The sequence below is a fragment of the Dermacentor variabilis genome, chromosome 3 (assembly GCF_050947875.1).
Source record: "Dermacentor variabilis isolate Ectoservices chromosome 3, ASM5094787v1, whole genome shotgun sequence".
NCBI classification, from domain to species: Eukaryota; Metazoa; Arthropoda; class Arachnida; order Ixodida; family Ixodidae; genus Dermacentor; species Dermacentor variabilis.
The window spans coordinates 14,499,364-14,516,919 of record NC_134570.1 but is presented as its reverse complement, the minus strand read 5'-3'; the positions used below and the strand labels follow the sequence as shown (position 1 = coordinate 14,516,919).

Sequence of the window (17,556 nt, the reverse complement as noted above, 5' to 3'; positions counted from 1 at the left end):
GACGGTATTTGCCTGTGCGATGAGCACGTCCAATAGCGCTTGGTTCTAGATGCATTTCCAGCGCTATCTCTTTGAGGGCATCATTCTGTCGAGTCGCAATTACTTCGTCCTGATGGTCGTTTTCTAGCACAGAAATACGTTTTGTCAGTACAGCAATTGTGTTGTCTTTGAGAACGTTGGCTTCTCTGAGCTCACTTATATTGGTACGTATTTCTGACATTATTTCTTTTAGTTATTTGATCGTCTGGGCAAGGGAAGAAACGGTGTCTCTGTCGGGGCCGGGGTTAACTTCAACACCTCCAGAGAGCAAGAGGATTAGATCGGACAGAAGCACAAAGGCAACAGCTTCATAGTACTCTACACCATTTCAAGTCGCAAGGGCACGACACCGCGAAGACACAACGATTATCGCTACGAAATTCCTTAGTATTTTGTAAGTAACTAACCTGGAGTGTTAGGAAAGCGATGAGCATCCTGCGTTCAACGGTGTCGTGCCCCAGCTGATCAGCTTTGCCACGCCGATTAAATACTGCCTGGCTTGACCTTGTGACTGGTGACGTCGCCTTCGTACGGTGTTGCCAGGTGAACGAAGCTTCTGCCGCTAAAACTGGACTTGTCTTCACGGTTTCGGTGACGAAAGGCGGACGGGCAGCCCAGGGTAGTGGTGGATTCAGGGGAGGCGATCCCGTTTGCAGAAGGGGTTCTGGGGTAGGGCATGTACCAGCACAAGACCAGTACGGCAGCATCTGGAAGGTTAGGAAAGCGATGAGCATCCTGCGTTCAACGGTGATCGTGCCTCACAACAAACATATATCCATCCATCCACCATTAGTTGGAAGACATGTAGGTACGATACGATGCACAATGCCACTTTCACATCAACTGACATTCGGCTGCATTCCCCTTTATCGACTTCTGAAGGTTGTTAGTTGGAATTGAGGATGTCTATTTGGACAGTACCATTCTGATGAATTCACGTGGTCATGTTTACTCGAACGGCGGGCGCGTGTGAGCTCTAAAATAAGAAAGAAAGAAAGACAGACAGACAGACAGACAGACACAGACAGACAGAAGCAGACGCAGATTCCGTTCGCATAGTTCGTATAATTTTTCGGCGATTATATCGTGACCCTTGCTTTTGGGCGAACTTTTTATCGGTACTTCTTTCGCATGTCGACATCTACTGCATGGCTAATGGAAGCTGTCCAGGATCAGCGTTGCGCGGTGCGTCCAGTGCGTGATATACTGTACACAGCTACGTGCAGCGCTTGCGAGAGGAAATGGGTGTTGCGTCGCCTGTACTCCATCGCATAGGGCCGTGCTTTGCGGACCGTGTGTACTTTTTTTCTCTAGAATACGTAAGGTACAGTTAACTGCGTCACTCAGGGCCGTTAGAGCTCGCGGGAGGCCTTCTTCAGCTTTGGTGAAACTAAGAAAGATAAGCGCGCACAGGGACTCAAGAGAAAGACAGCAGGAAACGCCTTTCTACCCAACAAGCGGAAAACGCGAGCAGCTATGCACAGCGCGATAAACAGAATTTCTCCCGTACCCAGAAAGATATAGAAAGAAAGAGAGGAAGAAGGAAAAGTGGAGAAAGAAATAAATTTTGGTAGGGAAGGATAGCGGAGACATAGCTTTGGAAGCACTGGTCCGTGACCGGCGAAGAATCCGGAAACAGCCCAGCGACACGGGCAGGCGCTTACAAACAAATCTCTATAGCGCGGGCGAAGCTTCCGGATCGCGCGTGTGGTCAGCCGAGGCAGTCCGACGCCTCGGGGCAGCGTCCTTAACACTTGCTACACCGCCAAGTTGCCAGCTCGAACTTGCAGGTCGCGGTCAAGGCGAGCAGCCCGGCGCTCTGCAGCTCGGCATTCGCGCCGCTCATGGCACGCGCGCGCAGTCGCATGCATTATACGCGCCACAGAACGACGCATCGCAATGAGAGGCGTGGATTTTCGGTTCAGCTTCGGAAAGCAGCCAGAATCTCGCGTTTCTTTCTTTTCGTCCTCCGCGTGTTCCGAATGCGGCGGCGGGCTCTTCTGCACGGGCATTAACGCGCAAGGCACGCGGAATGAGGAAAAGGCGGCCTCCGCACAGGACGAGGGCCGCCAGTCGCGGTAGCGTCCGGTAGGGCCGCCCTTGTCGCCCCGTTTCCGTGCTTCGCGTGTGACTGCCGCCGCGGACACCGCCCGCGCTGGAGCGCCCTGCGAGCTCTGTGCGCGCCGCGGCGAGCAGTGCCGACGGCACGCGGGAGAACGGTCCGCAGAGCGTTCCTCTCGCTCGGTTATCGCGAGTGTCTTGAAAAAAAAGACTGAAACAAATGCACAGCAAATAGCGATTTCCTTTTTAGCCGACAAATCATGCGTGAATGGAGGTGCAATTGAATTGCCCGACTTCAGTGTGAACACATGTCCCATGCTGCTGATGCGCGAGTGCAACGCATTTCCGAAATTCAGTCGCCGTCCATTGCACCGTATGTCACCTGGCCGCTCTGCAGAGACGCGTGCAAGGCAAATTATTGCCGTATATGGCTCGTGCGAATTCGCCACTGCACTAAATCATACAATTTCCTTGCGTAAAAGACTACCTTGTGCCGGTTGGCTACCCCTGTACGCGGTGGCAAATTGTAGATTTCTTTGGTTAACCTCCCTGCCTTTGCTTTTCGCTCGTTCTTGTTAGTGTATTCATAGAAACATGATAACGCCTATCCCGAAAGTTCGTGCAGTACGTTAAAAAAAAAAGTAATTTCACAAGCTTTCAGATAATACTTCCCATTACAAACAATACATTGTCTCCCTTTTCTTCAATTGCTCAAGTCCTCTTCTGTCAAGTGCTTCAGCAGCGATGTCGTTTCCGTTTGCATTGTTGTCACATGTCCCCGCGACTCGCCGCTCCCGGAGCACCGGTTTGCATTTTTGCAGGGGGCCCAAGTCCGATGAGCATAACCTCGGTGTTCCGCCAGCACAGCCCCTAACCTGGTCACCCACCATCGACGAAAGCTTGCACTGTGGGAGGGGGAGGGGCATAACTACTGTCGCGCAGAATCCGCAGCGCCCTTCTAGGTCACACGTGGCACACACGATCTTTCAGGACCTCTGCATAGAAAGCTGCATTGCCACTTTCACCTTCAGGTATAAATTCCGCCTCTTTCATGTTCCTGTGCTGCCTTCTGACGCACGCCGCTGGAAACGTTTTGGAAGGGTGTCGGAAATTTCGCCTGTTGATTTGTGTACCTGCGCCCATGTTGAGTGTGCGTCGGTTGTGCGGTTCGTAAATCGCGATTAATTAGTATTGGTTTCTCCGGGGCAGCATGTCGTTTACCCATCGAGTATATAGTGGGTGAACATATGCCCAAGCGCGCTGTTGAGGTAACAGCGCTGTCGATAAAGGCACGCTGAGTTCCGTCTGCCGACACGGCCGCCTTTAGTTCGTTGTAGCTGATGTCTGCGATTGCACATCGCTTTTTGTATTCCTTTTGCCCATTCACTAAACATTTCGCAGTTTCAAGAAACCTTCGAGCGCAGCCTTACACGTGGATTTGCTAAAGCGGTGAATTTGTTTACATCTATATATATATACTGCTTCATATCGCTGTTAGCTTCGGTTATTGTAGAAACGGCGCATCGCTGATGTGAAATAATCTCAAAACGTAGCAAAACATACAGACGAGTCAGCATGAGCGGCCGAGTCCCTTAAACTGCAACTTTGATCAATACGCATATATATTACGGGCTGTTACTACTGATTCTCGGTTTTGTTTAACTTCACCATACTTACAGTTTCCGCGTGCTATAAAGTATTATCAGAGACAACTGTGCTCGGCATAAGTCCCCACTTATATGCCGTGCAGTTCTCTCGCGAAAAGGCGGATGCGATCGCTGACACCGTTGGCAACTGAGCGAGTTTATGCTGCTGTATCGAATGCACTGTCTCTTCTTTCCTGTTTGACGCAGAGGTAAACAATGCTTCTGTGGAATTAAGAAATGTCAGCATAACAACACACACAGACCCGCCATTTACGGGAATGCAACCGGCAGCGCTCGAGAACGGTGACCAAAGTACAAGATGTTGGCACAGCGCTGTGTCGCCGCTTGCCGCTTACTATGTACATGTTGTGCGAAATGAAGAGTAGATACCAAATCGCTACAGGGCCGCAACCTATCTTTACGAAAGGAACTGCTTATTTTTTTAAAAGTCCAGCTCCATCGGTAGCGGGTGCACGAATTCGACGGGGTCAGGCTTAACCCAAACTTCGCTAAACAGCATCAACATTGACTCAAACTTCACGCGCACGGCTTGAGAGGACTGAAGCTCGTTCATTTCAACTTCGAAGGCATGTCGACGAATTTTGAGCGCGAATAATTATATGTACAAGTGAATGAGCTGCAGCTATCGCGTTGCCGGTTCGACGGCTGATCACGCAGGGTTCAATCAAGCGCTATCACTGTCGGCACGCTGATTTTGTCGGTGCTTTCGACACGAAAGCCCGTCGCGCTATATGACAACTCGCACCCATCGGTTGCGTCGTTGTCGGCCTATTACGAACAAATGGTCTCAATGACACAGTGCCGAATAGTCGGCCAATAGTCGGCGTCAGCGTCTTGTCGGTCTCGTATCGACCCAATGTTACCACGCCTTAAAACAGTACATGAAGTCAGGCACGCGCTGCCGCCACCTGCAACTGTGGGCCGATGGTGCAAGAAGGCTGCGTCAGCAACGTGTTTTTGAAGTGTCGCCCAAGTGTAACGCAGTGGTATATCGATAAATTTGACAGCCGTCAATGCAAGGCGGCAACTACGTGGTCCACGGTGCAGTTCGCACCAAGCCCTGGCCCTATTCTGTTTCAAAGTGGAGTTGCAGTCTTACGCACGTTTTCGGCACCGCACCGACGTCGAGCTACCAGTAGAGTTTCAACGCGGTACATGGCACGAGCGTTTGCAACAGCGCGCCTCCAAGCGCTTTTTTTTTTTTTCCGGGTTACTTTCCCCCCGATATCTGGCCGCGCGGCCGCGCGCGCGTTCCTTTCAAAACGTTTCGCGACTAATCCGCTAGGGCAGGGCGCATGCGCCGTCGCGCCGTGAAAGAGGCGGATTCCATGGCAGTCAAAAAATACCACCAACGTGACTTTGTTCTTCCGCGCTTTCTCTTTTAGCTTGGCTCCTCTTTCTTTTTCCACTCCTTGCTCGGTGACTTCAGATCGATGTAGTATTCGTAAACGCAGCTTTCTTCTCCGGTGACGGCCCTTTGCAAGAACTCATTGCTGCCGTCTCAAGTTTTGCAATCAATGCAACATTTTTTTCGTCGCAACATCTTGCTGCAGGCGTCAGCAGTTAATTTCGGCACCATCTTGACGTAAAGTGAACCTTTCTTCACTTCCAAATTTTCAGTCGAAATCCGATTAACGAACGACTTTCCCATGCCAATTGCTTCTGCTATCTTATAACAGTTATTCGGCGGGCACTGCAGCATCAGCGGACGCACACGATCGATGTTCGCACGCGGTGGAGGGGCGCCCTGATCTTCAATTTTCCTTACTTACAATAATAATAATAATAATAATAATAATAATAATAATAATAATAATAATAATAATAATAATAATAATAATAATAATTAATGTCCACTGCAGGACGAAGGCCTCTCCCTGAGATCTCCGACTACCCCTGTCCTGTGTCTATAATATCTTAGCTGGTGAATGATTCACGTACTGAACCAACTGCATATCTTAAGCTGAAACGAGAGAAAGGAACTAAAAAACACGAGCTGGACGCAATACTCACGTAAAGGAAAGGAAATGGGTGCCTCACACTGATTCTTAATTCCTTCTTCACAAATACCCACAAAATATGGAGATTACGATTCAGCGTAATCCAGACCAAGCACATACCGTGTGCGATCGATGAACCGACAGCGGTCCAGCATGCGCCGAAAAAAAACCTAGTATGACATTATGAGCCATTGTAAATAACGTAACGCTGCAGCTTCGATGGTGCACTTGTACCTTAGAGCCTTTCTAATGGAGACAGTGCTTTTTTGTGGCACCTTTCAACAGATGCATTATTATCATCAGCAGCAGAAGCAGCTTATTTTATGTCTACTGTAGGGCGAAGGCCTCTCCCTGCGATCTCCAATGGCCCCTGTCCTGCGCCAACCCATTCCAACTAGCGCCTGCGAATTTCCTAATTTCATCGCCCCACCTTGTCTTCTGCCGTCCTCGACTGTGTTTCCCTTCTTTTGGTACCCTTTCTGTAACCCTAATGGTCCAACGGTTATCTAACCTGCGCATAACGTGACCTGCCCAGCTTCATTTCTTTCTCTTAATGCCAATTAGAATATCGGCTATACCCGTTTGCTCTCTGATCCACAGCGCTCTCTTCCTGTCTCTTAAGGTTACGCCTAACATTCTCCGTTACATCGCTCTTTGTGCGGTCCTTAACTTGTTTTCGAGCTTCTTTGTCAGTCTCCAAGTTTCTGCCCCGTATGTCAGCACCGGTAGAATCATTGATTGTACACCTTTCTTTTCAATGATAATGGTAAGCTTCCAGTCAGGATCTGACAATGTCTGCCGATTACGCTCCAACCCATTTTTCTTCTGTAAATTTCCTTCGCATGATCAGGGTCCCCTGTGAGTAATTAACCTAGGTAAACGTACTCCTTCACAGACTCTGTGGCTGACTAGCGATCCTGAACTCTTGTTTTCTTGCCCGGCTATTGATGGCCTTCCCGCAAACGCGAACCCAGTTGAACAGTTCTTTCCTTTAGGATATCCTTTCTATTGTCCTCTTGCACCATTCTTGCCAAATTTCACAAGAAATTTGATATTGATCCTTTGTTGCACAAAAGTGCACGCATACAACTCTGCCTTCTCATACAGCAGTCCGGCTCGTACCAGAAGCCAGCGGGTTCTTTCGAGTGGAGAGGGCGAGACGCCGCTACACTTTCTTTTCTCGCTCTCTCGCTGACTCACTGCACGAACTTTTGGGACATATCTCGTAATGCAGTATTGCACAGAAGCCCTTCAAAGTACATTGAAAGGACGATAAGTCAGCACATGTGCCGCAGGCATGTTCGAAACGTGTTCACACAGACATGCAAATACCTGGTAACTGACGACTACCTGAGCATCGTTGTAAGCTACTGGGAAACGTCGTTCTTGCAGGTCGAGGTGTACCTTTGTTCATTAAATCCTTGAACGGGCTCATTTCTCACGCGGATATAACTCGGCCGAGCACGTGTGCCTGCGTGCTTGCGGAGGTGCACCCATAAAGCAACTTGTGTCTGTGCGCAGGCGATGGAGCTGAACCGCGGCAACCGGTTCGAGGAGGAGATCAAGCAGGAGCAGCTGGAGCGAAAGGTCGAAGAAGAAGAGCGCAAGAAGCGGCAGGCTGCTTTCAAGGAGAAGGCAAACTTCTTCAAGAACGCCGCCGCCACGTAGCGAGGGTGCGCCACAGGTGGGTGGCGCGCCCGTAATACCGGGCCCCTATGCGAGCTGGATGACATCGCGAAGTAGCTCGACTGACGGCGTCCGGGATGGCGGCAGGGATAACGTAACGGGGCATTCGCCGGCGGCGTATCATCATCATCATCATCATCATCATCATCCTAGTTACGCCCACTGCAGGGCAAAGGCCTCTCCCATACTTCTCCAACTACCCCGGTCATGTACTAATTGTGGCCATGTTGTCCCTGCAAACGTCTTAATTTCATCCGCCCACCTAACTTTCTGCCGCCCCCTGCTACGCTTCCCTTCCCTTGGAATCCACTCCGTAACCCTTAATGACCATCGGTTATCTTCCCTCCTCATTGCATGTCCTGCCCATGCCCCGATTTCTTTTTCTTGATTTCAACTAAGATGTCATTTACCCGCGTTTGTTGCCTCACCCAATCTGCTCTTTTCTTATCCCTTAACGTTACACCCATCATTCTTCTTTCCATAGCTCGTTGCGTCGTCCTCAATTTCAGCAGAACCCTTTTCGTAAGCCTCCAGGTTTCTGCCCCATATGTGAGTACTGGTAACACACAGCTGTTATACACTTTGCTCTTGAGGGATAATGGCAACCTGCTGTTCATGATTTGAGAATGACTGCCAAACGCACCCCAGCCCATTCTTATTCTTCTGGTTATTTCAGTCTCATGATCCGGATCCGTGGTCACTACCTGCCCTAAGTAGATGTATTCCCTTACCATTTCCAGTGCTTCGCTACTTATCGTAAACTGCTGTTCTCTTCCGAGACTGTTAAACAATACTTTAGTTTTCTGCAGATTAATTTTCAGACCCACCCTTCTGCTTTGCCTCTCCAGATCAGTGAGCATGCATTGCAATTGGTCTCCTGAGTTACTAAGCAAGGCAATATCATCAGCGAATCGCAAGTTGCTAAGGTATTCTCCATCAACTTTTATTCCCAATTCTTCCCACTCCAGGCCTCTGAATACCTCCTGTAAACATGCTGTGAATAGCATTGGAGATATCGTATCTCCCTGTCTGACGCCTTTCTTTATAGGGATTCTGTTGCTTTCTTTGTGGAGGACTACGGTGGCTGTGGAGCCGCTATAGATATCTTCCAGTATTTTTAAATATGGCTCATCTACACCCTGATTCCGTAATGCCTCCATGACTGCTGAGGTTTCGACTGAATCAAACGCTCTCTCGTAATCAATGAAAGCTATATATAAGGGTTGGTTATATTCTGCACATTTCTCTATCACTTGATTGACAGTATGAATATGGTCTATTGTTGAGTAGCCTTTACGGAATCCTGCCTGGTCCTTTGGTTGACAGAAGTCTAAGGTGTTCCTGATTCTATTTGCGATTACCTTAGTAAATACTTTGTAGGCAACGGACAGTAAGCTGATCGGTCTATAATTTTACAAGTCTTTGGCGTCCCCTTTCTTATGGATTAGGATTATGTTAGCGTTCTTCCAAGATTCCGGTACGCTCGAGGTTATGAGGCATTGCGTATACAGGGTGGCCAGTTTCTCTAGAACAATCTGACCACCATCCTTCAACAAATCTGCTGTTACCTGATCCTCCCCAGCTATAGGCGTTTCTTGTTGGTTACACCAAATTATTTTTTTCTAAAGGAACTACTGCACTCACTATATTACGTAATACATAAACAAAAAGCACAATGAATGCGACTTTCACGCATATAAGTTTTATTAACGAGATGCATGCCATATAAAGAAAGATATAAATTGCCAGATTCAAGATTGTGGGATAAAACTGAACCAAGTTCGTAAAAACACGCTTGAATCTGCTAAGAAAAATATGTAACAAAAATGATGAAATACTCAAAATGTATTGCCATCTGATAATCACTGTCATCGACAAAAATCTAAATGTTTCATTGAGCAGGTATTTCACTATAAAACTGTAAGTGCAAGCACTATAGTTTGGCGTGCCGGGCTGTCGACGTCGCTCTCAAAGTCTGATGAAAAGGCAGCATCATCAGAGTCGCAGCTGCTCGATCAATCGATAAAATCAATCGCGAGATCTGCGATCTTTGGAAGCGCGCGCGCCGCTCCCGGAGGCGGCCATTTTCGCTTTTTGCTTTGACGATCGCGAAACTTCCTAGCGCGTTAAAAAATTAATGCCTGGCGGAGAAAAAGCAAACTGCTCAGCAAACAAAAATATAGTTCTCCTCCTTCACGCCCGATAGCGCAATGTGTCCGTGAGCGGCGCGGAAGGTGTCGAAAGCGGCGTTTCAACCCATCGTTAGCGGGCTAACGATGCCTAATGGGCGCGTTACGGAAAGACACGCACGTATGCCCTAGTTTCACTCACGTTAGCGCAAAGTCGTGCAAGTTCTCGTGCAATATATGCCGAGAAGTTCGGGACAGTTGACCAGCTATACGGGGTGTCCCACATAACTTGAACCAAACATTCAAAATATGCAAGTGCCACGTAGCTGGACATAGCCAAGGTAATGTTGTTTGCCGTTGCTCGGAGATACCAGATTATCTTTTGCATTCCGTATAATGAGATAATTAGGTTTAATTAATTAATTATCAAATATTACAGTTAGATGAAAAGTGTTTATCAGAAAATTGTTGAGCAACGTGAAACACTCCCTGTACAGCTTTCTGCTGCTCGATACGTTCTACATAAAAGTGTTTTTCCGAGCGTGAAAGAAGCCTGCTGTTCGTTTTATCTACCATAGATACCGGCGCACTGATTCTCCCACAGAGCTGCTTTCCTACGCAAGCCTAGACACCTTATCAAGCCGCGTCACGCTCCATAGACTCAAGTTTCTTTATCAATTAATTCATAACGCATTTAACATGGATCCTGCTACTTACATTAGTTTTAATCGTTCTAGAGAAACACGTCACAAGCATGACTTTACGATTAATGAATACTCTTGTGCTAACAACACATATTACTTTTCCTTCTTCCCTCGAGCCATAAGAGAATGGAACGGCCTAGATAAATCTATAACTGCGCAGGATTCCTTGAAAAAGTTCATTGAGCTCGCAGCCTCGTCAGTCTTGTCAACAATCCAGACCCGATGATCATGTTCAGACTGTATTGATTTTGTGTTGTTGCCCACTCGGTGTGTAACTGGCGTATTACTGTACTGTACTGTATACTGTTTGTATTGTTGCCCGCTTGATGTGTAACTGGCGTATTACTGTACTGTACTGTATTCCTGTATCTTGCTGATAAATCCATTCCTGTAACAGTCCCAGTGGGACTAACAGTATGTTAAATAAAAAAAAAAACACGCGAAGTGCCTCGAGCAGCCAGTCGCGACTCCTCATAGTCGCTCGCGCTTAGCGAACTTCTGCAGACCACAGCACGAGTTCAATCGCTACTATGGTAGGATACAACCTAAAAAAAAAAGCAGTTGGCAACCGCGGCACACGGACCGCGCGGGGTTGTTACTCCGTCAGCGAATCACAGAAGCAAACAAAATCGTCTCCATGCGACCATTTCAAAATGGCATAGTACTTGATACCTCCGGGGCGTCTGCTATTCTTGAGGAATCTTTTCATCGGCGGAAGTGATGAGGTGTGCAACAGACATTGACAAAGTGTATGGAGCCTGAGCATTTCACTCTTCGAAAGTCCGTGGTACAGTTCATTTCACTGCTTACCCCATTTTACTCATGAAACTTCACTGCCAACTGAAGTGAAACTTCACAATAAATAGTTGCAGTAAAGCAAGCGTTTTGTTTCAGTTCAATAAAGAATTAGGCTTTCACCGTTCCACTATAATAGACGAGTGAACACGTACACGCTTATAATTTTATTTTTGTGATTACCGCCTAATTTGGGTAACAGGGAATGTTTGAAGTACGAATTGTTTGCAGCGTCGTGGAGGAACAGTGGCTGGCGGCTATGAGCAGACTTGAGTTGTATGCGACCATAGGGTTACTGTACGCGATGCTATATGCGTCAACACTACCAGGTACCATAAGGTAGGTAAACGCTGCGAGCAAAATATGTGAAATATGTTCTTATAGTGTTTGTATAACTAAATGGAGCGTAACAGGATGAAGCCTCAATGCAGCGATCGCGCAGATTCGCAGCGACCGACTGCGCGTCTGCATGCTTGTCCGTGCACTGTTTCGCTTTCTCCGCGCGCGCGTTCTCGCACCGTGCCATAAGCTTTAGGCCGCAGAATATGAGCATTTGACAGTATACAAGCAACCATTGTTGCGCGGGAGCTATCAGAGCTGTTCAAAAATAACTTCATTGTAGAGACTTCGACGCCTACATGGACTATGATGTGCCGTCGCGACGATTCAATCTTTTTTTTTCTTCTAAATTCTTTGACTTTTCAATATTATTTTTCGAGTTGCGTCACACTGTATGTTTATCGGTGTTCTCAGCGTGCAATTTCCCGCTGCTCCTTTTTTGTAATCCAGTGCATTAATTCATAACACAAACATGACCATATGCCATGCTTTTTTTAAATGTGCTTCTTACCGCTGCCTTTCCACTCCACTAAACTTGCCAGTATCTATAGCATCGACAAGTTGATAGACCAAACCGTCACAACATTAGTCGTGCAGCAGACTCGAGCGAGCGTCTCGGTGCGCGTTTTCAGAACATCGCAGACCGGGCGCCGTAGCAGAAATCGTCCTCGCGTCTGTGCTTGCTGCATACCCGAGTTGTAGCCGATGACTGTTTGCCGGTTTTATGTTTCGCGAGCCAAGCTTCACGCAGCTTCTTGTCCTGCGGTTACGTGTGAATAAGGCTGACACCGGCCTCCGTTACGTGCGTCCGGCCCTGCGGCACCGAACAGTAGCCTACCATGTTGCGCGCCTTCAAAGGCAGCCACTACCTATTGTAGTGCTTTCAAGCGTTGTAAAGGAGACACTCGAGGCGGGAAAATTTCGCCACTAAATGAGGACCGCAGCGTACGAGGGAATTCAAACTCGTTTTCAGCTCGCTTCGGCGCTCCCGAAGCAGCCAACGCGGCCGCTATGTCCACGTGATGCTTCCTAGCACGTCATGCCGACGGTGGCGTCAGCTTTTCCAGTGGTGGAGCTCGAAGCCTATACTGAAGTCGCCGGACACAAGTTCGAAGTGCAACAGTCGACCGATTATTTTAGCAGTATATACCACGCGACTGGCGCTCAGTCGACTGGCCACCAGTGCCAGTGACTGAAGCAAGCTGCGAGACCGGGCTAGTTGGTATTCCATATATAACCAGCGCAAGAGCAGGCACAGAACACGAGTAGCGACAGGGACGATTGCGCTGACTTCCAAACGGCCGTTTATGAGAAGAAAGCATGAAAATATAACCTCGTGCACATGATCACGACCACATGTATTTGTGCAAGTTGTCAGGACTACTACAAACATTAGAGAAAAAAGTTCACCGACGATTACGATACTCACTAATGCGAATTTTGAGAGCAGCAGTTTAGGCGTTTTGAATTCGCGATATATTGTGGCAAATAATTCGATTCTGAACGACCGGGTCCTCTCGGCGGCGGCGCTGAGCTTCTGCCCAGGCTAGAGTTACTGTATATATGCTGCCTTTGGTAGCATATACAGTAACTTTAGCTCGGGCAGTCAGTTTAGCAGATGAGGCGGACGAAGCATTTCCACCGGTTGCGCCGCTCACTGTTCAGAAAGAACTGGCCGACACTATTTTGTATTATGATTATATTGTCACGTGGTAGTGGCAGTGAAGAACGACACAGTGTCAAAACTGTGAGTTACAAATTTAACTCTTTATTGGGCGAACCTGTGCCCAGCAAAACAAGTCAGGATGTCTACCAAGTTGACATTTCCAAATTCTCTGATTTTTCCAGGTTTTCCCTGAGCACATTTGCAAAATTCCCTGAATGAGCCAGAACTTTGTTTTATGTCAGGACAGGCTGGACACCATGTTGCCCGATGCTGTCACTCTCTAGTAAGCATGTTGAAACAAAAAAATGACCTAATCCAGTTTGAATAGTAAGGAGTAATATCTATTTTATTTAAAAAGAAAACAGAAGGAAGGTGTTAGTAAAATGCACAGCGATAAAAATGGTAAAAACCATTCCAAATTCAGCCGAACATATTCAAATACGAATGAAAAGGAAATGCATACATAAGTAAATATTTTTGAATATGAGCTATTTCTATCAACTGATAGCAAGCTCATCGGTATGATGCCTGAACTTTGTCACAACTAATATTCTCTCTCAGCACCTGGGAAGTCAACCTCAACTGTTCTGACCTACACTCAGCCCGTACACAGTATCTCAGTGTTGAGTTTCACTGATTTAAAGAGTTTATTTTGGTGTGGATGAGGGACACCTGCCATCTCGGCGTTGTTTCTTGAGCTCAAGCTCCTTCGAAGAGGCGGCGGCACGCTTCCTTTCCCGTTAATATTCCTCGGTCCTTTCTGCTCTCGTCCTCCTTCTGCCACGCGTTCACTCCATGGATCATTTGAAGCATCCTCTTAGTCAGTTCTACAGTCAACGTCCGATCTTTCGGACTCCCTAGGGGTCACAAAAATATCCGAAAATCTGGCAGTCCGAAAAATTAAATAAATTAATCCATGTCTTTAACTGCCCTTAATGACTAAAATTGCCACAGGCACGTCCGAAAAAGCTCTTAAGGCCTGCCAGTACACTTATTAGGCATATCGGTGCTCGTACTGTGACATGAGACGGGGGTGCACGCGTGTACAATTAAGGAATACATACTGTGTCCCGTGACAATCGCCCCTTCCCACGCTTCTTATGCTTCACCGCCTAACATTGCTGTATTGAGGCGAAGCTAACTTTTGGAGACTGGCATTACGCAACGCATTGTGCTCTGCGAGCTTCGAAGCCTATCACGAGAATTGCAAAGGCGGAGTCGGTGCCATTGCTGACAGCGGCGAATTTTTTCAATGAAAAACACGGCACCGCACGGCAAGAAGCTTAATAGCGAACGTAAAAGCAGCTAGGCCTAACGTTGCCGCGGTGGTGGCTACGGCTGCCAGCGGATCTGCGTGCGAGAGTGCCGGTTCGAGGCGGCGAGATAATCAAAATGGCGGCGGTGGTGGCTTTGATTAATACTATTTCAGACCTGCAGTCAGCGCAGTATACATTGACTATATGGAGTATGTGGTGGTGCCGCAAAGCCGTGCTAATTATCGGGCATGTCCGAAAAATCGGGCGTCCAGAAAATCGGTCGTTAACTACTCTGGCAATACATCGTGCCGATGACACGGCGTCAATGACCATTCCTTGCGATTCCTCTGTTACTGGAGCCAGCATTAACACGACTTTCGTTCCCTTTCAATAAAGTTACAGCTAATTTTCCCTGATAGAAGCCCAAATTCCCTGAGTTTTCCCTGAATATTTCCAGACTATTCAAATTCCCTTAGAATTTCCGGTTTTCCCCGTTGGTAGACACCCTGCACGTACACTCTTATGGTATCTTCGACTGGTCGCCTCCTTCCTTCGAAGCACAGTCGAGCAGATCCTGCGTTCCCCGAGCTCAGAGTGAGAACAAGCGCGCAAGCCGAACGCATGACTCGCTCTCGGAGGAGGAAATGGCAGATGCGAAACCACGCGACTACGCCCACGACGTACTGGAACTCCAGACCTGATATCCGGCTTCTATGGGAGCCACTTGCGCCCACTCTCGTTCAACCGTTGGCCGTACGTTGGTGTCGCTTTTAGAAACTGTTCGTCTGCTACTCTACGGTTGAATGGTGCGGGTTGTAGTTAGTGTACGGCGGCTGTTGTGACGAACTGCTTGTCTAGGTGATGATTTTTGCGAACACAATGACAGTGATGTCACAAAGCTTTGATCGATCACTTGGCTCCAAAAGTTGACTGCCCGAACCTGAAAAATGACGGTGCGTGTAGTCCGGTGCTCTCTAAAATAGCGTTATATAGCCGCCCCTATTGCTTTTTTCAGAAAGTAGCAAACCGCACAGATCTTGCCATTATTATAAGTCGCATTTATAGAGTTTGTCAAGTACACAACAGTTTCATTGTATACGTCCGCTTCTGCGATCTATAGAAACTGGAAACCACCGTAACGTACGACGGCAGAACGATTACCACTCATTTCAACTCTTAAAAGTTGTCCGTGAATGCGTCGCGAGTTCAAAAAGAGAATTACGCATACAGCTTCACTGCGCACGTGTCTTTCGCACCACCGTTATGCTGCCGCCGTACCACCCAGAAAAGCTAGCTTTGCTGTGTTGTGACGCTGTGTTGAGATGACGTTGCTGGAAATGCTCTCAATCTCGACGACTGCTCCGACGATAGGGTTTGGAGCGCTTCAGAAGTCTGACGCTGCAGTCGTTGTACTACCATGAGAATGATGGGTACATGGATTTGTCCGATCTTCGTGCTTGTGGATTCAGACGTTCTTGTGGCTTTGTATATTACGCTATATAAATCTTATTGTTGTAAATTTAAGCACAATATATTCTCTTCGCAGTGCAGAAAACGCCGCCAACACGCACAAGTGCTATTAATTGCAACGATTGAGCTTGTCCAGATGGCCAAATCGAAACGCGCCAAGCGTCTCAACGCACTGGCATGCCCGCGATAAATTCATGTGGGCGTTGCACTCGCTTGTTACATACGTCCGTGGCTTAAAGGGACACTAAAGGTTACCAGAAAGTCAAGTTCTAGAACGTCTAAGGCGTCAATATAATCGCGAACAGAGCTTTAGTAACCGAGAAATTGAGGTAAATACATGACACGATTTGAGACTCCTCAGCGACTTTCCGGTACTAGCCCGATGACGAAAGCACTCCTCATAATTTGTGTTACTAATACTCAACTACTCGTATTAAAAATATCATTTCATTCGATTATAAGACGGAAGAAAATACTACTTTTCTACGTCTATTCGATTCTAAGAAAAAATAACATTTTGACGTTACCCTTCAGTAGTATGGGTGGTCGAAAGGTTTCGTTTTCGCTCGACTCTGCGCCGCGCACGCTTTGGAGTTTCAGTAGTTTCGTTATCGCGCCGTGCTGTGCGGGTTCTGCTGGCTCGCGAAACTAATTTCGAACAAGCAGTGAGAATGCCACGTCCTTGTGATGTCGTGGGAACCCTCGTTGCTTTCCCGCTCCGGAGAGCCGGTGTCGAGGCCGCCGTCGTAGTACGCAACGACGCCGGCAGCGCGAGCCCTCAGCAGCAGGTCGCGCTCATCAGTGGTCAAATCGCTGAAGTTGAGCCCAGCATCGCGAGCCAATCTGTCGTTGTCAGGGTCCATTGTGACGAGCGTCGAAGGTTGCGTCATAGAATAAAGTACCAGCTTATGGTCGCGCGTTTCTCCTTCCGCTAGCCACCATACTCTCGCTTTCGCTCTGCCGTCGGCTCTGTCTTGGCTCTGTTTCTGGCCGCGCGTTTGCGTTTTGCGCAGAAAAGCCGTAGCGCCGTTTGCGGACGCCGTTCTACTCATAAGAGTTTCCTACAAAAATTACTAGAGGGAACTCTGGCGCTGCAGTCGTTGTCCTTCCATGGGAATGATGGGAAGTACATGGATTTGTCTGATCTTCGTGCTTGTGGATTCAGACGTTCTTGTGGCTTTGTATATTACGCTATATAAACCTTATTGTCGTATATTTCGGCGCAATCTATATTCTTCGAAGTGCAGAAGACGCCGGGAACGCGTACAATTGCTATTAAAATCAACAATTGAGCTTGTCCAGGTGGCCAAATCGAAACGCGCCAAGCGTCTCAAGGCACTGGCATGCCCGCGATAAATTCATAAGGACGTCTCATTCGCTTGTCGATATATGCGTCCGTGACTTAATGGTTTCAATATCCGGCTACTGTGCTAGAGTCCCTGTGCTCGAATCCTGCCGTCGGGCAATTTTAATGATGTTTATTTAATTATTTGTTGCGCAACATGCTGTCGAAAATGACGAGTTTACAAAGTCACAAAGCCGTTTGAAGCCAAAAGAACGAAGTTTAGGCAAATCCATGTACTTCCCATAATTCCCATGCTGGGACAACTGCTCGCATTGCAGCTCCCGTAGACACTAGCGCCAGAGTTCCCTCTAGTAATTCTTGTAGGAAACTCTATGGTTCTACTCACCAATGGCGCAACGTCACTATGAGACCATGATGTCAGTACTCCTCGATCGGAGG

General features: G+C 47.7%; 2 protein-coding genes across 3 annotated transcripts in view; one reads left to right on the top strand and one right to left on the bottom strand.

Annotated features, from left to right (window-relative positions):
* Positions 1-17,556, top strand: part of Swip-1 (EF-hand domain-containing protein D2 homolog Swip-1) — a 116,481-nt gene that overhangs the window by 97,462 nt on the left and 1,463 nt on the right. For both annotated transcript variants that reach the window (XM_075684243.1, XM_075684244.1), the window contains exon 4: positions 7,289-7,451. In XM_075684243.1, coding sequence (XP_075540358.1) covers positions 7,289-7,435 — 147 coding nt within the window. In that variant the 3' untranslated portion in view covers positions 7,436-7,451. The remainder of the gene's footprint in view (positions 1-7,288; positions 7,452-17,556) is intronic.
* The window catches only part of Rim2 (replication in mitochondria 2), an 84,619-nt gene continuing 67,509 nt past the window's right edge, over positions 447-17,556 (bottom strand). Inside the window, exon 7 of the mRNA XM_075684242.1 lies at positions 447-746. Within this exon, the coding sequence (XP_075540357.1) occupies positions 523-746 (224 nt within the window). The 3' untranslated portion in view covers positions 447-522. The remainder of the gene's footprint in view (positions 747-17,556) is intronic.